The sequence below is a fragment of the Chelonoidis abingdonii genome, chromosome 4 (genome assembly GCF_003597395.2).
Source record: "Chelonoidis abingdonii isolate Lonesome George chromosome 4, CheloAbing_2.0, whole genome shotgun sequence".
Classification (NCBI taxonomy): Eukaryota; Metazoa; Chordata; order Testudines; family Testudinidae; genus Chelonoidis; species Chelonoidis abingdonii.
The window spans coordinates 94,803,309-94,826,003 of NC_133772.1; the positions used below are offsets into that span (position 1 = coordinate 94,803,309).

At 46.3% G+C, this 22,695-nt stretch overlaps 1 protein-coding gene across 1 annotated transcript in view; it reads right to left on the reverse strand.

Moving 5' to 3' along the window:
• RYR3 (ryanodine receptor 3) overlaps window positions 1-22,695 on the reverse strand; it is a 663,207-nt gene that overhangs the window by 220,559 nt on the left and 419,953 nt on the right. Inside the window, 4 exon segments of the mRNA XM_075065483.1 lie at window positions 1,217-1,437; window positions 12,914-13,083; window positions 13,870-13,990; window positions 16,173-16,281. Of these exon segments, the coding sequence (XP_074921584.1) occupies window positions 1,217-1,437; window positions 12,914-13,083; window positions 13,870-13,990; window positions 16,173-16,281 (621 nt within the window).

Here is a 22,695-nt window from a genome sequence, read left to right on the forward strand (position 1 = left end):
TCCCTACAGTTGAATACATAGTGCACAGGTAAGTTGCTACTGATGGTCCTGGGGAAAAGAAATGTGGCCTGCTGATTCTCACCCCTCCTCAGAGTTTTAGCTTTGTGGATCCATGTACAGTATGGACCAAGTGTTAATGCCAAACTATGCATATTTCATGTTCCAATACGGAGATCAGAGCTGGTTAAAAGAATAGGAAAACTGTTAATGGAAAAGATGGTATAATTTCCCCTCCCCTCATTTTTAGTGATATTTTGAAATATATCACAAATTTTCCCACTAGTTCTAGTGGTGAGTGAGGATTAGGCTGTGTGTTGTACAGAGCTAGCAAAGTTCCTTACGTGGGATCCCAGTTTTCTGGCTCTCATCTCCTAATATGGAAATGTGACATTTCCACTGCATTTGAGGCCGTAAGCGGCAGTGATTCTGAAAATATACTGTTCTTGAGATCTCCACTGGCAGTATATTTTCCAAATATTAGAACCATTGACTTTAATTTTTGCTAGTAAGGTCAGATTCTGAGATTGGGAGATGTATGTTTGCTGTCACGTAATACAATCACCTTAAAAATACAAGAGAAAAAGTGAGTGGATTTAATATTGACAAATGTACTTTCATTGATTCAAGGAGATTTTCATATTGCACTGGACAAAGCCTGAATATACACAATTCACGTTAGTCTGAGAAGCTTCATCCACAGTCAAATGGGCAGGAAGCCCTAGCTGTGTCCAAAGACCAAAGTTTGGGGACATGGAGGAACATGCAGAAAGACATATTACTTCTGAATCAAACTTAGATTTCATGATATTTGAGCCTAGAAAGCTCTAGGAATAAATGGGAATAACTAGGGCTACGTAGTCAATATTAAAAAAAAATCACATCTGCTTAGAATTATGAAGCTATTTCTGCTAAATAATGGTTTGGTTTAAAACAAAATAATAATAAAAAGGGTTAAGCTATTCTGTACAACTCTGTGGTTTGTAGCAAAGGCAAATCATGTGGATAGTATGATCCTGTAGTATAAAACCAACTGCTTAATATCTTCTTTCTTAAAAATATTTTTATCTTACTTTCAGATAATTTACTGCATTTCACAATAAACTACACTTCCATTTTATATGATACAAAGAGAATAAAATTACTGTATTACAATGTACATACTCAGTTCAATACCCCGTACAAAAGAAAGCAATTTACAAACGTGTATCATACTCACTGGCATATAGCAAGCAAGCATTCTTCAATAGTATCTCTTTGTGCTTTTGTAAGGGACCGTCCCTTGGATAGTCTATATATTGTGTGAAGCGTTGAATCAATCAAAGAGGCATAATGCTCCGTTCCAGAAAAGAGGGGAGCACATCTTGTTAGTAATGGAAGCACAGATGAGCAAATATATCTATTTAGTGCAAGAGCTGCCTCTGTGGTGCTCAGGGATACCTGTATAAAAGTAGCATATAATTGTTAATCCCACCTGGAATTACATATTGTTAAGTAATAATGCTCTAAAATAAACACCATGATACATTTCCGGAAGTGTCTAGATATCAATTGTATTTAAATCGTGAATTTATCAGTTTAGTATGTTGGGCAATTTTAATGCCTAAAATATTCTTCAATTGTATTATTGTCTGTCAGTTTGAGAAAACTCCATAATAGAGTGTTTAGGAAATACTAAAAATCAGGGGAAAAAAATAAGGCTCATCACTCAGACAACCTCCAAACAGTCACACATTTATGCTGGAGAGCAGTGCTAATGTCTGCCCGTACTCTGACCAGCAGTGGCTCCCTGCACAGGTAACACCTGTCAGAAGCAAAGATAATCTGTGGGGATGTACATGTAATGGCCGTTGCATGATCAGGACGATTGTGTGCAGTTCACATCCACTAAGCCCTGGACCGAACCGAAGAACATTCCTCCATAATTCTTGTTATGGTGAGTTTGAAGGGTAGCTTTTAGTGCCCTGATTTTGGGGCATTAAAATGTTACCTCTCACTCTCCGTGGTGTTTTAGAGTTTTCTAAAGGTTGTCTGTGCTAGCATTTAGATCCAAAAGTATAGCTTTTAACTTTACCTAATATTAAATTCAAGTAAAGCTAAGACTTGACACTAACAAAAATAAAATAAAGGTACCCCACATTTGACCTGCTGAGGTCATAAATGGCAGTCCAAAGTATGTAACATAATACATGTAGCCTCAGATCTAAGGCCAGGTCTACACTACCCTTTATGTTAATCAAACTTATGTCACTCAGGGATGTAAAAAACATCCCCAAGAAACATTAATTTTGCTGGCATAAGCACTTGTGTGCACAGAGCCATGTCGGCGGGAGATGCTCTCCCGCTGATGTAGCTACCACCGCTCGTTGGAGGTGGTTTAATTATGTCTTCAGCACAGCTTGGCTACACGTGTGATCTTACAGCAGCACAGCTGCACTGCTACAGCTGTGCCACTGTACGCTTGCTAGTGTAGATATGGCCTTAGATACTACATTTATCCTAGACACCACAGACACCTTTAGATTAGATCAGATTACACAGATCAACTACTTTGGTATAGATGAGAACATCAATCAAGACAGAAATTTAGGACTGGCGTTCAGTTTCTTTCCTTCTTATGTTTTAGCTCATAGTGCAATTTTAAGCATGAGTTAAAAAGTAGTTTACATGTATATAAAACTTTGATTATACATATATACACACACACCATACTATAGATCAATGTAGTTTATTACAAAGAAATATGTATGCACTTATACTCTATATAAGCATGTATATAGATTATTTTGAACTTCTTTAAAAAGGAAATATAGATTTTAATATATTCCCTGAAAGTGAATTGTTAATTTGGGATACACTGTATGTATATATGGAATTACACAAAGGACTGTAATGAGGCCAAAAGTATTTGAATCTTTTATACAATTGCAAAATATTTTTCCTACCCTGTGCTCACCAAAAGAATGCAATTCAGAGAAAAATATGAATAGCCATTTCTGCTGGTTAGCACACACTCTGTGGCAAGCTACTAGGTTTCAGCTGCAGTATAACTTCCACTCCACTACTGATATGAGTCAGTGCATTGAAGGAAAATTCTTATCAGCCTTCAAGGCTTTTGTAGTCTTAGGCTGGAAAGAAAATTTCTAAAACTAAAACCATATGGTATTAAGAAATGTGTCCCTAGTTACAAGAAGCTTCATCTTTTAAGACTATAATTATTTTTCTGAAAAGCTAAACGCAACACACGGTACAGGTGCATGTATGAAACAAAGCTTTCCTGTAAGCTGAATAAAATGGTTGCCCACCTTTTGGTAACTGTTGTTCTTTGAGATGTGTTGTTCATGTCCATTCCAAGCAGGTGTGTGCGCGCCGCGTCACGCCAGCCGGAAGATTTTCCCCTAGCAGCATCCGTAGGGTCGGCCCTGGCACCCCCTAGAGTGGTACCACTACGGCGCCCTATAAAGGGGCCCGCCAACCCTCCACCCCTCAGTTCCTTCTTACTGGAACTCCGACAGAGGGGCAGGAGGGTGGGTATTGGAATGGACATGAACAACATATCTCGAAGTACAACAGTTACTAAAAGGTGGGTAACTGTTTTTTCTTCTTTGAGTGGTTGTTCATGTCCATTCCAAGCAGGTGACTCACAAGCCTGAACCTAGGTGGTGGGGTCGGAGTTCACTGCTGACTGGAGTACTGCACGACCAAAGGCTGCATCATCCCTAGCCTGCTGCGTGATGGCATAGTGCGATATGAACGTGTGGATGGAGGACCACGTGGCAGCTCTACAAATCTCCTGAGTCGGGATCTGAGCCAGGAATGCCACAGAGGAGGCCTGCACCCTAGTGGAGTGGGCTGTGACCAGAGGGACAGGGGTCTTAGCTATGCGGTAGCATTCCCGGATGCAGGTCGTAATCCATGAAGAGATTCGCTGAGAGGAGACCAGGAACCCTTTCATCCTATCTGCCACCGCGATGAAGAGCTGCGTCGAGCATCTGAACGGCTTGGTACATTCGATGTAAAAGGCTAAGGCCCTGTTGACATCCAGGGAACGTAACCCCGCTCTTCACTGGATGAGTGTGGTTTCGGATAAAACACTGAGAGAAAGATATCTTGTCCCATGTGGACCTGTGAGACGACCTTGGGGAGGAAGGCCGGGTGAGATCTAAGTTGGACCTTGTCCTTATAAAAGACAGTGTACGGAGGTTCGGATGTCAACGCCCTGAGCTTTGACACCCTCCTGGCCGAGGTGATTGCCACCAGGAAAGCAGTCTTATACGACAAGTACAACAGGGAGCACGAAGCCAGGGGCTCAAATGGAGGCCCCGAGAGGGCGGAGAGGACCAGATTCAGGTCCCATGCAGGAGCTGGCTGATGAACATGTGGAAATAGCCTGTCCATACCCTTGAGGAAACGCTCTACCAGCAGGCTTGCAAACATCGAGGTACCCCCCTTTCCTGGATGGAAAGCCGAGATGGCCACCAAGTGAACGTGAATCGAGGAGAGAGAGAGGCCCAGTTGTTTGAGGCGGAGCAAACAGTCTAGGATAATAGGGATTGTGACCCCCACAGGACTGTGACCTCGCTGACCCGACCATATGGAGAAGCGTTTCCATTTGGCCAGGGAGGTGGCCCTGGTTGATGCTTTCCTACTACCGAGCAGAACTTGTCTGACCTGCTGGGAGCACTGCATCTCCACCGGGTTCAGCCATGGAGCATCCAGGCTGTGAGGTGGAGAGATTCCAGGTTTGGGTGGCGGAGGGAGCCCCGGTCCTGCGTGATCAGGTCCAGAAGCAGGGGCAGCGTCAGGGGCGCCTGAACAGACATGTGCAGGAGTGATGTGTACCAATGTTGGCGCAGCCACACTGGAGCTATCAGGATTACCCGTGCGTGGTCCCTGCGGATCTTCAAAATCACCCTGTGTATCAGGGGGAATGGGAGGAAAGGCGTAGAGCAGACCGACCCCAAGACTGGAGGAAGGTGTCTGACAGAGACCCCAGACTGTGGCCCAGGAGAGAGCAGAACCGTCGGCACTTCCTGTTTTCCCTTGAGGTGAACAGGTCTAACTGGGGAAAACCTCAGAGCTGGAAGATTGAGTGTACCACGTCCCATCGGAGGGACCACTTGTGACCCCAGAACAAGTGGCTGAGGGTGTCCACCCGGCCGTTCTGCTCCCTCGGAAGGTAGAACGCTGTCAGGTGGGTAGCATTGTGGACGCAGAAGTCCCACAATGCGAGGGCTTTCCTGCACAGGGGAGAGGAGTGTGCACCCCCGTTTGTTGATATAAAAGACTGCCGATGTGTTGTCCAAGAGGACTGAAACACATCTGCCGGCCAGGTGGGACCGGAAGGTCAAGCAAGCCAGGCAGACCGCTCTCAGCTACCTGACATTGATATGCAACTTGAGGTCCTCCGGCGACCACAAGCCCTGTGTCCTGAGATTTCCCAGGTGCACTCCCCAACCCCGATCCAAGACATCCGGGCTGAGGGGCGGCGAAGGGGACACCCATGCACACTTTCTGAGGGTCGAGCCACCACCGTAGTGAACTCAGCACCAAGTGGGCAATGGACACCACTGAGTCCAAGAGGTCCCTGGCTGGGCAGAATACTGTTGCTAACCAGGACTGTAGTGGGTGAAGCCAGAGTCTGGCATGGTTTACCACATAGGTGCACGCCGCCATGTGACCCAACAGCCGGAGGCAGATCCGCGCTGTGGTAATCGGTGCACGTTGCAGTCCGAGGATAAGCTCGGAAATTGCGTGGAATCTGGATTCCAGAAGGAACGCTCTGGCGTGGGTGGAGTCCAGAACCGCCCCTATGAACTCTATTCATTGTGTAGGAAACAGAGTGGACTTGGCTTTGTTCAAGAGGAGGCTGAGATTGAGAAAGGTCACCTGATGAACACCCGAGCCTCCACCTGCTTCTTGGTGTGGTTCTTTATGAGCCAACCGTCCAGGTAGGGGAATACCTGGATGATCCGCCTGCGCAGGAAGGCCGCCACAACTGCCATGCACTTTGTGAAGATCCTTGGGGCAGCTGACAGGCCAAATGGGAGCACCGTGAACTGCAGATGGGTGTCGGCCACGATGAACCTGAGGTACTGATGGTGTCGGGGAATTATGGCAATGTGGAAATAAGTATCCTTTAAGTCAAGGGCGGCGTACCAATCTCCTGGATCCATGGAGGGAATGATCGAGGACAGGGAGACCATGCGGAACTTGAGCTTTCGTACAAACTTGTTCAGTCGCCGCAAGTCCAGGATGGGTCTCAGGCCCCCTTTCGTCTTTGGTATTAGGAAATACCAGGAGTAGAAGCCTTTGCCTCTGAGCTCTAGAGGGCCTTCCTCCACCGCCCCTGCCTCCATGAGGGATTGCACTTCTTGAATTAGAATTTGCTCATGAGATGGGTCCCTGAAGAGGGACGGGGAGGGAGGCTGGTGGGGCGGGAGGGAGGAAAACTGGATAGAATATCCCCTCTCTACCGTGCGGAGCACGCAGCTGTCTGACATGATTCGGGACCAGGCACGGCAGAAGTGGGACAGATGTGACCCAAAGGTAGGGGAAGAAGGATCCAGAGTCTTGATAGGTAGGTCATCTTCGACCGTACCATCAAACAGGGGGCCTAGTCCCCAGTGACGGTCTCGATTGACCAGACGCCTGGCCGGAGGAGTGGCGTTGGTGACACCTCCTGCTATTTCTGCCCCGCCTGCGCCCTAGCTCCTGGCGAGTCTGAGGTTGGTAGGGGTAGGGGGCCGCCTGCTGCCTAAACTGCCTGCGCTGGGTCACAGGGGTATGCAAGCCCAGCGAGCGAAGTGTGGCCCTCGAGTCCTTTAGGCTACGGAGACGCTTGTCCGTTTTATCTGAAAACAGCATCTGCCCCTCGAAGGGGAGGTCCTGAATGGTCTGCTGGACCTCATAGGGAAGGCCTGAGAGCTGGAGCCAGGCTCCCCGCCTCATGACCAGGCCCGTGGACATAGTGCATGAGGCTGAGTCTGTCCCATCTAGGGCTGCCTGGAGAGAGGCTCGAGAGCTCAGTTTCCCCTCCTCCACTAGGGCCGAAAACTCCGACCTCAAGTCCTGGAGAGGAGCTCCGTAAATTTCGACATGGCTGAACATGTGTGATGACTGTATCGGCTTACGATCGCCTGTTGGTTGGCAATACGGAGTGGTAGGCCTGCCGTAGAGTACACCTTTCTAACAAAGAGATCGAGTCTTTTGGTATCCCTGTTCTTTGGTGTTGATCCCTGAAACCCTTGACGCTCCCGTTGGTTGGCTGCATCCACCACCAGGGAGTCCGGGGTGGGGAGTGAGTGTTCAAGTGTTCATGTCCCTTAAAAGGGACGAAATAATGCCGTTCCGTTCTCTTGGCAGTAGGGGCCAGTGCGGCTGGCATCTGCCATAAGGTGCGGGACGTATCCGCTATGGTATTAATTAATGGAAGAGCCACCCTGGATGGCCCTGAGAGAGCCAGGATGTCTACTACCAGATCCGCGTCCACCTCAATTTCCTCAGCCTGGATTGCGAGGCTCTGAGCTGCTCGCCTGAGCAGTTGTTGGAGGATCTGAGTGTCCTCCAGAGCCAGTGCTGCAGTCGTGCCCGAGACCGCTTCGTCCGGGGAGGAAGATGAGGAAATTACTTGGATCGGCCCTTCCTTTCTGTCTTCGGAGTCCTACGGCACACAGTACTGTGGTTGCAGGGCCGGTTCTGATTCTAAATGCGGCACCGCGACTGGTACCGGGGTTGCCAGTGAGCGGCTTGGCGTATCAGGTGGTTCCTGTTGAGCCCAAATTGTAGTTGCTGCCGGTGCTGCTACTCAGCTAGGGGGTGCTGAACTTGAATATGGCACACCTCTGCCCAGCGACGGTGCTGGTGGAGTAGGCAACTGCGCCGGGGCCACCAACGCCGAGGAGATTGACTCCGACCTTGATCGAGGACCAAACACCTGACCTACCAACTGGTAGTAGGTCCAGGGGGTCCAAAATGGCCACTGTGAGGGCGAATGCCATTGCTGCTGCCACTGTGGGTAATGCTGGTGGCTCACCCCCGAAACCGATCTCCTGCTCCGCAACTGGCTGAAGCGGTAGGAATCTGCCTCTGAGTCTGAAGTCTCTGAGTAAGAGGACCTGGGGGGAGCAGCACTCCATGCCGTTGGAGAGCGATGCTGAGGCAGCGGGGAGCCTCCTATCTGGTCTGGTGCTGACCTAGCGGCGCAGGGCGGGGAGGGAGGCGACAGCATGGCCGGCTTGCCCCTCGATTGTACTGGGGGACGGGCCGTGGTAGGCAACTCCCTACTACGGTGCGGGGAGGCTGGCGCCGGGAGTCCCATCAAGTCTGAGGCCGCCTCGAATGCCTCCGGTGTCGAGGGGAGGTACAAGTCTCCGCTGAGGTCCAGGGATCTAGGACGGTCCGGATTCGACCACCCTCTCTGCAGTGCGGGAGTCGACGGAGCAGCCGAGGGCTGTAGCCCAGTCTGTCTGCTTGCACCCGCCGACAGCATCGGCCTCTGCGGGTCCTGGTGGGGCAACCATTCCCTCATCGGCTTCCTCTTCTTAGCGAGCACCGGAGACGGTGAGCGGTGCCGCACTGAGGCCAACTTCCTATGACCCAACTCCGTTCGGTGCTGGGTTTTAGAAGACTTGGGCTGGGCCCTAAGTTCTGATGCCGGTGCCAGGGCGCTCCGCATCGAGGAAGATGTGCTGGGCACCGCCTTGGCCAGTTCCGGGTCCGAGGGTGGCTGCAGGGCAGCCTCCATCAGGAGGAATCTAAGTCTTTGAGAGTTCTCGGGAGGAAGCCCCTGCAGATAGAGCACCAGTCCTTTTGGTGGCTCTCTCCAAGGCACCTCAAACAAGCAGAGTGCGGGTCACTCTTGGGCATGAATTTCCCGCAGTCCTTGCAGAGTTTAAACCCGGGGGACCCGGCCATGCCCCGACGGGTGAGAAAAAGTGGGGGGGAACCCCCCAACTACCAAGAACTATATACAAATGACCTAAGTAAACTAATTATATACTAACTATTGTGACAAAGTTCCTCCCCTACCTTGGTGGGTCCTGTGCTTATTGGCAGATTTGCTCATCTCAGTGATCCTCTCCACAGTCTGGATCAACTCCTCCTGTGTCTGATCAGGAGTTGGGAGGTCTGGGGGGAACCTGGGCCCGCCCTCTACTCCGGTTTCCAGCCCAGGGCCCTGTGGATTGCAGCTGTCTATAGGTGCCTCTTGTAACAGCTGCAATGACAGCTACAACTCCTGGGCTACTTCCCCATGGCCTCCTCCAAACACCTTCTTTATCTCACCACAGCCCTTCTCTGGTGTCTGATAACACTTGACTCCTTACTCCCAGCAGCACAGCCTCTCACTCTCAGCTTCTGGCCTCTCTGCCACTCTCATACACACTTCTCCCTCTGGCTCCTCTCGCTCTGCAACTGGAATGAGCTCCTTTTAAACTCAGGTGCCCTGATTAGCCTGCCTTGATTGGCTGCAGGTGTCTAATCAGCCGTCAGCCTTAATTGGTTCTAGCAGGTTCCTGATTACTCTAGTGCAGCCCCTGCTCTGGTCACTCAGGGAACAGAAAACTACTCATCCAGTGACCAGTATATTTGCCCTCTACCAGACTCCTGTACCCCATTGGTCTGGGTCTGTCACACTATATACACGGACTATACTTGAGGATAGGACACTGCTAACTTGCTATGCGCAAGAGAAGTTCCAGCTAGTCGTCACCAGGGGTAGGAAGGAACTGAGGGGGTGAAGGGTAGGCGGGCCCCTTTATGGGGTGCTGTAGTGGCACCACTCCAGGGGGCGCCAGGGCCGACCCTACGGATGTTGCTAGGGGAAAATCTTCCGACTGGCGTGCATGCGGCGTGCACACACCTGTTTGGAATGGACATGAACAACCACTCAAAGAAGAATTTACTTTTTTAAATCCATCCACAAATGGAAAAATATGCATTTGAGTCCAACACAGTAGCTACCATTATCTAAATATTAAAAACATTAAGATGAAGAGCCTTGAATATTTTTACTTTGTTTTTCTTACCTCTTTTTGGTACTGGCTACATTTTGACTTACTGATATGGAGCCTCAGTTACATGGCAATCCTTCAGCCCTTACCTGATCCTTACTCAAATGAACAGCCTTGTTGAAGTCAAGAGGTCTACTCATGTAAGAATTATTCATATGAGTAAGAGCTAGTAGAATCAGGCTCCTAATTATATAAGCAGGAAATTCTTTTAATTGTCATTAATTACCCAAAAAGAGTCAGCTATCCAGGCATTGTTATTAACATATGAAACAGAACTATGACCAACATCAGAAATTTAGCGTCAAGAGCTCTGCTATTTTAATTACTGTAATACTATCATTACTTGTAGTTTATACACTTGGATTTACTATCAAACTCTACACACTGTTTCAATTACACATATGTATTAACAGAAACTATCAAGATTTTGAAGTTTTTCAGCTAGTCCTTGAACCCATACTTTTCCCTCTGTTCTCTAGTTAGCTCATTACTTTATCCAAGTATACATTTATCCAATTATACCAATACGTTAAATAAGAGGTTTTAGTTTATAAAAGTTTTAAATTATTAGCTAATATTTTTCTTTTATACCACACTCACATTTCTGGAGGTTTGAATTATTATTTAAAAAAATTGTCAAGTGTAAAATCCTGGCCCCAACTACTACTGAAGTTGGGAGTTTTGCCATTGACTTCAATAGGGCTAGGATTTCCCCCCAGGTATATGTACTTGTATTGCAAGAAAAACACTGGCTAATGCTTTTACTTTTGCTGGAAAGACTAATAATGGTAAGGAGAAAGCAGAGAAAATTTATACATTTATGTTTCAAGGGTGGGAGAATTCTTATAATCAGTTTAACCCTCAGTATAGCCATAACAAAAACTATTTCATGCATTATAAACTAGCAGATATATAAATACAGATCTAGACCCTCTCTCTCTCTCTCTGAGTAGGCCTTGTCCTGATATTCTTAATTAGTTTTTACTCAGCCTTTATTAGTCTAACTGGGTGAACTGTAAGAAAGAATTATCCATGAACATAATGGCAGTTGTGGGCATCTTACTATTCTCTTCCCTCCTCAGTTATAGTTGCTTATGAGGATACAGAAATAAATCTTTACATTACGGTCATTATGTGTGTTAACAAATTAATGATCTACAGAGTGAGTACTGCATTATCTCATTCAGTTCCTCTGAGATTGTATCAACCCTAAAAGACAGTCTCAGCGGAAGAACAGTAAGGACACCACTGGAAATTAACTGTGTCAGTGACAGTGTTCATATTCTCAACAACATATTGTTCTTAAAAACAACTGAAAACAACGTTAAGGGTCCGATTTCAACATAGATATTTAGAAATACTGAGTTAAATCAGCACATTCTAAACTTAGAGTCTCTCCCTATGTTCTACTCCATATGTTGGGCCTGATTCTCAACTGCTTTGAAGTTGTGTACCACAGGTGTAATTTGCTACCAAATCATAACTCTCCACTCACACCAGTCGTAATTTTTACATCTATTTTACACTCATTTTGTACTCATATTTGACCAGGTTAGGTATAAGACAGTGGAAAATGAGGCTCTTAATGTGTGGCAGTACATAATGTGTCAGAAAGATGACTACTAGATATGGGTATTATGACTTCTGTGCACAAAGAACTATATACAATAGTTTAAATTACTTTTATTTTAGATTAAGTATCACTTTTTGGTCTTTTGGCGAAGATCATGTGTATTCAGATTAAGCAAAATAACAAAAAACAGAATAAAAAAGCAGCATCTCCATGGGAAATATAATGTCTCTTCTAAAATAGTCCAAACTGAAAATAAATGGATGCCTGTTTCTGTAGAGAAGAGAGTTCTTATAAATGTAAAGGTTCAGAGACTGATCTTTTGAGAGAATCAAAGGAATTGGATTCATAGTATTCATAACAGGAAGTACCAGAAAACTCATGACAATGTTTCTCATCATAATATTTCCAGGCCAAAACTGAAAACCTAAGAAATTTGGATAGTTTGAATAAGAAGATGAATGGTGATGGTGGTTGGTGACCAGATTATGAAACTGAAAAACTGAGGCATCTAATATGACTGACACACAAAGGATGCGTTGGTGAAGTTCAATAAGATTTGCCCAGGGGAATTTGGCAGCTAAGTAAAGAAAGGCTGACCAATCCTCTGTTTCATAACCTCAGGCAATCCTCATTGTTCCTTCTTCTTCACCAGTGTAGACTTGACTTTCTGTGCAGTGAATTTGACTCTTATGCAGAGTAGTTCTAGCACCTGCATAAGGAGTTAAAGTAATTCTGGGAACCTGAGAAAAAAACATGAGCCTTTCTCTAGTTATTCATAGAAAACAGATTTCTTACCCGTCCCCTGTCCTGAGCTAACAGTGTCCTTAAAGGAAAAATGATAAATTATGTTCTCAGATATGAGAGCAGAGTTCCCAAGCATCTGAAGGTGGTCTGGCCCAGCCTGTTACATTTTTCATATTCTTTACGTTCCTAATCCCTTCATATTCTATTATATGAATTTTCAGTATTGTTGGTGCCATCTGAGAGCTTTCTAAATGAAACAATTCAGCATATTCATACTAACTGCAATTTATTTTTAACATTCTTGCACTGAAATTTCTGGCTTTTTTGTTACCTTATGAGCTCTTTATACTGTATTTCTTTGGTGCTTTTTCCTCCCCTAATGCTAGTACTGAACATTTTTGATCAAACATATATACTGTATGTTTATATATCTGTAATTGCATTATTATTGTTTGCTGATATTAGTGAGCATTGTGAGAGGGCTTATTTATTACTTTTTCTTTTTATGCAATACTAACTAAAAAGTTATATTTTGTAACACTGATCCTCAACCAATGTTCCTTGTTCTCACTAACAAAATACTTACTGTATCCAGAGAGGCAGATGCTCTTAAGTCTTGTAAAAATCCAATCTCCAGTAGGTTGAGGAGGAAGCTTTGGTCCTTAATACCATAGACACGGTCCAAAAACAGCACCATTGGTGCTTTATGGTCAGGACAGAAACTTGCAGACATGTCTGGCTCAGTGACTGTACCATCTAACAAAAATTAAATATTTAATTTCTATTTCACACAAAAAATGCAGCTCAACTCAAAATCTCCTAACAACTTTCCATTTTCAAATCTTCTAAAAAATTCTAATGTATAATAGAAGACAATAAAATTATAGGATCAAATTCATCAGTGAACTAGGCAGCTGCAAATCCAGTAAGTTCAATGGCGTAGCATGCATACTTGTGTCCACAATAAAATTGCCTTGTCTTTTGTTCTAAGCAATCAACATGTATAAAGTAATTTTCTTAATGTAACAATAAAGAACTATTATGGAGAAAGAGACAGTTAGACACTGCAGAAAGATTGGTTAGAAACTGTAAAAGGCAATCAGAATGTATTTGTAGAGTCATAGCCCCAGTGCAAAACATATAACGGCATTCTTGCTCAGTTTTTATAGCCCCCTTTTACCTTCTGTGATGGGAGGGCACGGCAGTCCTAGCCACTGTATAGATGAACCTGATTGGGGATTATTTGGCATTGATTAAGGAAAGGATGATGACCCGCACTGTACAATTTGTTGATAGGTACTCCCAGATATTTTCTGTGAATTAACTAAATAATTGCTTCTTGTCTTTCTTCTGGCATGGCCAGACAATGTAGCCAAAGGCTCCCCTAGTGCACGTGGGCACAACTCCATTGATTAGGTGGAGATGCACTCACACTAGCGTTTAATTTAGCCCAAAGTCCATAGAAATTATAGCAACAAAAAACTTCTGTATATCTATTTAAACACTTTTGAAAAGTCTGCACAATGATAAACTGAAAGTTACCTTTGTTAACTGTTGATAGCTTTAGTGGTATACTTATAATCCCAACCAAGTCTTCTGTTGGCACAAGAGAACGAAGAATTGACCTGATTCGAATAGCTTCTCCTTTCCCAGTTTGGATAAGCTGTTGAAACATGATCATACATATAAAATAAGATATTTAATTAATTGAAAAACACTGACAAAACCTTTGATTGAAATATTAATACTGAGGGTTTTGTTTGTTTTGTAAATCACTGTTGACCCCTCCCCCTCCTGCGCGCACGCACGCACATACACAGAGTATATAAAAGAGAGGTTCCAGTTTTTAATCATTCCTCCCTTCTTGCCTGTCCCAATTTAAATGGGATGCAACAGATTTCTGAAAACACACTTAGGCAATGACTACACTGAAATCACAGGGTTCAGCTAGACATACCAAAGCTAGCTTTTATCTCACTAGCTTGGGTACCAAAGCAACAAATCCAGACTTTTAATAATTTTTGTTGCTCTTCTCTTTCTCCAGTTTGTCCACATCCTTCATGAAATGTGGTACCCAGAACTGGACACAATACTCCAGTTGAAGCCTAATCAGTGCAGAGTAGAGTGTAAGAATTACTTTTCATATCTTGCTTACAACATGCCTGCTTATATATCCCGGAATGATGTCTGGTTTTTTTGCAACAGTGTTACACTGTTGATTCATATTTTGCTTGTGATCAACTATGACCCTCCAGAACCCTTTCCACAGTACTCCTTCCTAGGTAGTCATTTCCCATTTTGTGTATGTGCAGCCGATTAGGTGCATAATTACTATAAACTTACAATGGGAATTGGGTGCCCACTTGCCCTATGTGCCTGTGAAAATCTTCCCCAGAACATTTATTCGTGTGAACTTATTTTGTGTTTAGGTTAGATATTTAGACTATTCAAAACATCCAAACTGATTTTCCTCAAACTTTTCAAAACAGTTATCTTTGGCCTAAGATTACACAGGGGAAGTTATATGTTCTAAGAAATGGTTGAGAAACTTATGAGCAAACGAAAAAGGCGGCTAAAATTAAAAAAATAAATCTGAATTTATTTGTGGCATTTGCTATGGCAAAACTTACAATGTAATATACATTCATTTACAAATTACCATCTTTTTCCCACCATAGAGATGCTTCCTATCTAGCATCAATATCAGTAAAGTTTTGCAAATTATTCACCGCTGTGTGATGAATTAAATGCAGACAAGCTAATCTTTATGTGAGTTGTCACATAATCATTGGTTTGCATTAGCAGCTCCTGCAAGGTATGTTACAGGACAATAAAACTAATGTGGTAAAACCAATTAGCAAGTGGGCAGTTCAGTTGTCAGTAGCTTGCAAAGTTTGTTTTTATCAAAGAATAATTAACTCTATTCCTTAAGTGTAGAAGTTACAAGTTTTTAAATTTCTCCTACATTCTACTTCTATCCTGAAGACTCACATTTTATTTTCAACTCTGTACAGTTTCATTTAATCAAATCTTTAGAGATCAAGAAGAACGTTCAGAGCATCTGTGATTTCTTTTCTACCCTACTTATAAAGCATCAGCGTCACCAACTAACTTACCATATTTGGAGAGGCAGTGCTGCCTAGTGGATAGGGCACTGCACTGTAAAACCTGTAAAGTGAAATCCTAACGTTCCTGAAGTCAATGGCAAAACTCCCATTGACTTCAGTGGAACCTGGATTTTGGCCCTGGGTTCTACTTCACAACTCTCATACTGACATGCTGGCTGAACTCGGATGAATCACTTCACCTTTGTATTTCTCTATGTCCCCTTCCACCATTTGTCTCTTACCTAATTAGATATTTCAGGACAGAAATTACCTTTCAGCTCTGTGCCCCCCTTCCGGATTTCTACACACTATTGTCATACAGATATAATAATAAAGGTCCTTGGGTTCCAGACTACTTACTCAATACATGACCCTAGGCAAGTCAAGTAATTTAATTGCATCATAACTAATCCAGCTATAAAACACTGTATAAAACCATGTCCTTCAAAAAACAAACCGCTTATACTTCATCTGAGCTAAGCTGCCTAGATGAGCAGTTTTACACTTATACTCATAATACAAGTTAAGGAAAATACTGTGATTCCTTTATTAGTCCAACACATATGTTAATATCCAAAATCTGGGCTGAAGTACTAACAGTTTTAGCAATAAGTATAGTTTTTTATATAATGTGTATTCAGTATAATGTCACTTGAATGGATATAGATATTTGCAGCTTGTATATTTTACCCAACTCCTTTTACTTTTATTTCTGAGCAAGGGAGCAAAGCCACTTACATGCATTTCTGGTGCACAGCGTCCAAGCAAGTCTATCAGAGCTGAATAAAATGACATAATTGCATTGCCCATGTGCACAATCTCATCTTCCTCCTCTTCTTCAACACTGCTGAAAAGGAACCCAAAAACATGTGAATATTTTGGCTGATATTGGATAGCCTAAAATAACGTTGGATTCTTCATTATAAGGTGACTGTGTAAAACTTTAGACTAAAGCTCCTGCTGACTGAAAGCAGTGTTTATTGACCTATTTCTTGTGTCTGGTCACATATTCATTTCTTCTACACTAAGAAATACATTTATTATTCACTTTTTCTTCAGGTTTTATTGTAGTCTCATTTTATAAGTTAGCCCAGAATAGGTAGGAAAAGTCTTTCATGTTTTCTGTTTAAAAATATTTTTCATTAACTCTGTAGCACGTTCCCTGTGTACATTTTATATGAAAAGTCCAATTATAAATTATGTACCGTTCCACATCCGAAAGTTCACACTAATACTTCTGTATCTAAAACATGTATCGGGTTCTCAAGTTTGCTGGGGAAGGAGGAGGGGTTGTGGAATGTACATGAGCAACGCATCTCAAGAACAAGTTATGGAAAAGGTAATTGTCTTTTCTTCGAGTGCTTGTTCATGTCCATTCCACAATAAGTGACTCCCAAGCACTTAATGTGGAATGGACATGAACAAGTGGGTAGGGGTCCACAGACACGTAGACTGCAACACAGCTTTGCCGAGCACAGCTTTGCCGAACACAGCGTCGTCTCTGGCCTGCTGAGTGATGGCATAATGAGCCATGAATGGGTGGACAGAGGACCACGTCATGGGTCTACAGATGTCCTGGATAGGGATGTACACCAGGAAGGCAGCTGAAGATGCCTAGGCCCTTGTTGAGTGGGCTCTGACAATTGGCAGTGGCAGAACCCCCGCTAGGTCATAACAGATCCTTATGCACAAGGTGATCCAATTGGAAATGCTCTGCGAGGACACCAGAAGGCCCTCCATCCTATCCGCTGTAGTGATGAAGAGCTGAGTTGATTTATGGAAAGGCTTGGTATGTTCTAATTAAAAAGCCAAGGCCCTTCAGGTGTTCAGGGCGTGAAGACACCTCTCTTCACTGGACTTGCGTGGTTTTGAACAGAACACTAGGAGGAAGATGCCCTGGTTCATATGGAAGGTGGACCGCACCTTTGGCAGGAAGGCCGACTAGGGGCACAGCTGAACCTTGTCTTTGTAGAAGACCGCGTATGGTGGTTCTGAGGTCAAGGCTCTAATCTCAGAGACCCGTCTTGCTGATGTCATCGCCACCAGGAAAGCGACCTTCCATGACACATGAGAAAGGGAGCAGGAGTCCAGCGGCTCAAAGGGGAGGCCTGTGAGCCTAGAGTGGAACAAGTTAAGATCTCACTGTGGGACAGGAGTCCGCACCTGCAGGAAGAGTCTCTCAAGACCTCTCAAGAATCTGACCGTCATGTCATGGGAGAACACTACTGTCCTTGGACTGGCGGGTGAAAAGTGGAGATGGCTGCGAGATGCACTCTAATGGAAGAGTGTGCCAGGCCCTGGTTCCTCAAATGAAGCAGATAATCTAAGACAGATTGTATGGAAGGAGACCCAGGAAGAAGAGATACCATGCTCGGACGTCCAGCAGGAAAACCTTGTCCACTTGGTCACGTAAGTGAGTCTGATTGAGGGATTCCTATATCCCAGGTGGACCTGTTAGACCTCCTCGGAACAGATCCACTCCTCCAGGTTCAGCCACGCAGTATCCACGCCAAGAGTTGGAGGGTTGTGAGGTTGGAATGTAAGAGCCGACCATGGTTCTGTGACAGCAGGTCCAATCAGTTGGGCAGAGGCCAGGGATGGGGTCGCTATCAGGTTCATGTGTGTGCAGAACCAGTGCTGGCACACAGATGCCTCAACCACAAGGGAATTGGGGTCTGGGTGGGAGTATAAGTACTCATGCCCTTTGGGTGGCACAAAGTACTTGCTTTCAATCCTTTTAGAGATAGGGGCCAGGGAAGAGGGAGTCTGCCACAGGGCATCAGTGACTTTGGAAGGCGTAGAGCCATCCTGGCAAGAGCCGAGGACATCAAACAGAGAGTCTGAGGGCTCTTTCAGTTCCTCTGTCTGAAGTCCCATGTTGGAAGTGACCCTCTTCAAAAGTTTCTGGTGCGCCGTGGCATCATCCTGAGGAACTGGGTGTGAGGGCCCCACGATAGCCTCATGCTGGTGCCATGGGAACAAACAGGGAGGGATTCGCTCTTCTCCCCTGTGTCAAGAGACCATTCGACTCTGGGACTTCTGCATAGCCCACTCAATAGACCTGGTAGCGTCCTTTCTCCCAGGGGTTCGGAACACTCTGGTGGATCAGCTGAGCAGATCCTTCCTCTGTCACGAATGGTCGACAAGACTAGACGTTATTCATTTGATCTTCCAGAGGTGGGGGTTTCCCCTCATAGACCTGTTCGCCTCTCTCACGAACAGGAAATGCCAACCATTCTGCTCCTTCCAGGGTCTTTCACCGGGATCGATCACGGACGCATTCCTCATGTCGTGGAGGCACCACCTGCTCTATGCCTTCCCACCGTTCCCTCTGGTTCACAAGGTCCTAATAAAACTCCGCAGGGACAGAGCACATCTAATCCTGATTGCGCCAGCACAGCCCAGACAGCACTGGTACAGCACCCTGCTCGACCTGTCCACGGCCAGCCCAGTTACCCTGCCACTCCTTCCAGACCTCATAACGCAGAACCACAGCAGTCTTCACCACCCAGACCTGCAGGCCCTTCACCTCACGGCATGGCTCCTGCATGGCTGAACACATCGGAGTTACGATGTTCCGCTCCGGTACAGCATATTCTCCTTAGTAGCAGAAAGCCTTCCACTCAGTCCACGTACCTGGCCAAGTGGAAACGTTTCTCCTGCTGGTGTACAACACAGAATGTTACTCCTTCTGAGGTTTCGATTCCCGTTGTTCTGGACTATCTCTGGTCTCTTAAGCAACAGGGCCTGGCGATATCTTCTCTGAGCGTGCACTTGGCGGCTATCTCCACATTCCATCCTGGGGAAAGTGGCCACTCCGTGTTTTCCCACCCCTTAGTTACTAGATTTCTTAAGGGCCTGGAGCGCCTCTATCCTCCAGTACGCCACCCTGCCCCCACCTGGGACCTCAACTTAGTTCTAAGTAGACTTATGCATCCGCCATTTGAGCCATTGGCAACCTGCTCGCTCCGGTACCTGTCGTGGAAGACAGTCTTCCTAGTGGCCATTACATCAGCCAGAAGGGTCTCCGAACTTCAAGCGCTTACGGTGGACCCACCGTATACAGTCTTTCACAAGGACAAAGTACAGTTGCGACCTCATCCGGCGTTCCTCCCTAAGGTAGTGTCGGCCTTCCATACCAACCAGGACATCTTCCTCCCGGTCTTCTTTCCGAAGCCTCACTCTTCTTGACGGGAGCAACAGTTACACTCCTTAGATGTCCGTAGGGCGCTCGCTTTTTATATCGAGTGGACAAAGCCCTTCCGGAAATCACCCCAGCTGTTCGTGGCAGTCGCTGAACGGATGAAAGGTCTACCAGTCTCCTCCCAGAGGATCTCCTCTTGGGTAACGGCGTGTATATGCACATGCTATGACCTGGCTCATGTCCCTTCGGGGCCATCTCACTGGATTTCTACCAGAGCTTCAGGGCTTCATCAGCCGCCTTTCCTGGCGCCCAAAGTGCCTATTCAGGAGATATGCCGCGCCAGCGACCTGGTCATCGTCCCAACCTTTGCTTCGCACTATGCTTCTGGGTCCAACCAGTCTAGAAGGATGATTGATGCAGCCTTTTGGCGCAAGCGGTTTCTGGCCGCTGCCACATTGTCTCCGACCCCATCCCGCCTAGATTAAGGCTTGGGAATCACCTGACTGGAATGGATATGAGCAATCACTCGAAGAAGAAAAGACGGTTACTCACCTTTGTAACTGTTGTTCTTCGAGATGTGTTGCTCATATCCATTCCAAACCCACCCTCCTTCCCCACTGTCGGAGTAGCCGGCAAGAAGGAACTGAAGGGTGGCCGGGTCGGCTGGGGTATATATCCGGTGCCATAGCGGTGCCACTCCAGGGTGAGTCTCCTGTTGGCATCGGCCTGTGACAGGTTTGAAACCCGGTGAGCCGGGCATGAGCTCCAGCACCAGGTGCGGGGAAGGGGCTACTCCCCGAATCCCGCTAACTAGTAATAACTAACTATACTATTAATTTAAGAACTTACAACTAAATCTATCTATCTATCTATATATTTCTACAATAACAACAACTATGTATACGACAACAACAAGAAAACTACGAGTAGCTAGGGAAGGTGGAGGTCAGCTAAGCCGCACTCCACTGTTCCAACGACCGACACAGGTGGTAAGAAGGAACTGAAGGGTGGCCGGGTTGGCTGGAGTATATATCCGGTGCCATAGCGGCACCACTCCAGGGGGCACCCAGCTGACCCGCCAAGTGTTGCTAGGGTAAAAAGTCTTCCAATGAACTTGCACATGGCGCGTGCACACCTAACTGGAATGGATATGAGCAATCACTCGAAGAAGAACCTTAACGTCCATTGGTGGTCCAGCCTAGGTCCTCCTGGACCTGTGGGGTCTTACCCCCTCCCAAAGCCTTGAGCACCGGAGAGGGATGGGATACTGAGGCTGCTGACTCTCTGAGGCTCCCAACACCGACTGGGTAGCCTGGGGAGGTTGGGTGAACCCCCAAGGGTTCCACGGGTACCGTGGACCCTGGCCACTGCACTTGGGGCCATGGGACAGGTTTTGGCGCTGATTATGTGAGCGGCACTGTTGTTATCGAGGCTTGTCCCACAGTCAGGGAATCTTGCTCCATGATGGAGCTATAAGCAGAGCGGTCGGTAGCAGGCAACCAGGATTGGATGGAGTGGTGACTCTTGTCTGACCGGTGCTGGTCGCTGCGTCTTGAAGCCAACCTGTCTGAGCGAAACAGGCATCTTGGTTGGGATCTCTGGGTCGGATGGCATTCGGTGGATTTGCATCGGACACCCAGCAATCCATGCCTTATGCTACTCGACCGGTACCAGGATCCCAAATGGGACTGGAAGCAACTACGAGTCAGTTGCTGGGAAGATCCTCCTGAGTAGAGTGACCTCTTTGTTGGAGATGGGCAATGACAGCTCGGTGATCAGCAGACTCTGATCCCCGATCAGTCTTGTGATCTGTACTGGGCCCTTGGAGATGGTTGCGGCTGGTCCCAGAGTTCTTGCCAGGTGGCATGTGCTCTGAAGATCTGCACCAATCTACCGGAAAGGTATGCCTCAAATCCCTCGATGGGTGCCCCTGGTGTGGGGACTGAAGAGGGCTCCTCTGAGTCTGCCTCTCTAGTCCTGAGGCGTGACAGCTTCAGGCAGGCGAACACTGGCAGGACATCCCTCTCGATGGGGACAATACCGCTGAGGCAGGAACACATGCATTGAACCCAACGTGGGTTTTCCCCGAGACTGGGGTACTGTGGGAGCCGGTGTGGGTGGCACTGGGAGCGTCAGGATCTCCTGAGCTGCTCGAAGGGCTTCGGGCATTGACGGCACCTGAAGCTGGCCAGGGCCAGCACCGCTATCTGCAGTCTTAGGCGAAGTATGGGATGGGTTGAACCACTTGACTTGAGCTGGGGTCTGACTTCCCGAAAGGGGTGTTGAGCTGCCCGGCCCGGGTCTTGGCTCGCCCACAGCCCTCTCCTTTCCCTTACGGGAAGTAAGAGATCTTCCCTTCACAGTCTTTTTCGTCTTCTTGACTGGAGCCATGGAGGGAGATCGGTACTGGCTTGTGGACGGCACTGGTGGAGCACTGTGTATGGAGGCCACAGTGTTCGGTGCAGAGCTGGACTGCTGCTCTGGTGCTGAAATGAGTGCTGACTCCATTAAGTGCAACTTTAGATGGATATTGTGCTCCTTCTTCATCCTAGATTTGAAGGACTTGCAGATCCCACACTTGTCGCTTATGTGCCCTTCACCAAAGCACCTTCGGCAGCTGGTATGTGGATCACTGATGGGCACAGGCCATCCCCTGGCTGAGTCCTGTTCAGGACTATGAGAACTTCAAGAACTACTGCTAAGGGTAACTAACTGTAACAACTATCTACTACTATACTACAAGTTCTACAGAGTTCGAACGAACAGAGAATGAGACAATGCTAGCCAAAGTAGCAGATGTTCCAGCATCATCACTGGTGGCAAGAAGGAACTGAGGGTGGGGAGAGCCAGCAGCACCCCTTATACTGTGCCATGCAGGCACCACTCCAGAAGGTGCCAGAGCTGGTCCCCTATGGATACTGCTGAGACAAATATGCATACCTAATGTGGAATGGACATGAGCAAGTACTCAAAGAATAATAATTGTTTACTCTTCAATTATGTTATTAGGATGCTGTCTACCATCAATCAAAGAGGAGTTATGAACTTCTAATTGATTTGTAAAGTCAAAAAACTAGTGCACTTCATGTAAATGTGAGTGTGGTGACAGATAGGAGT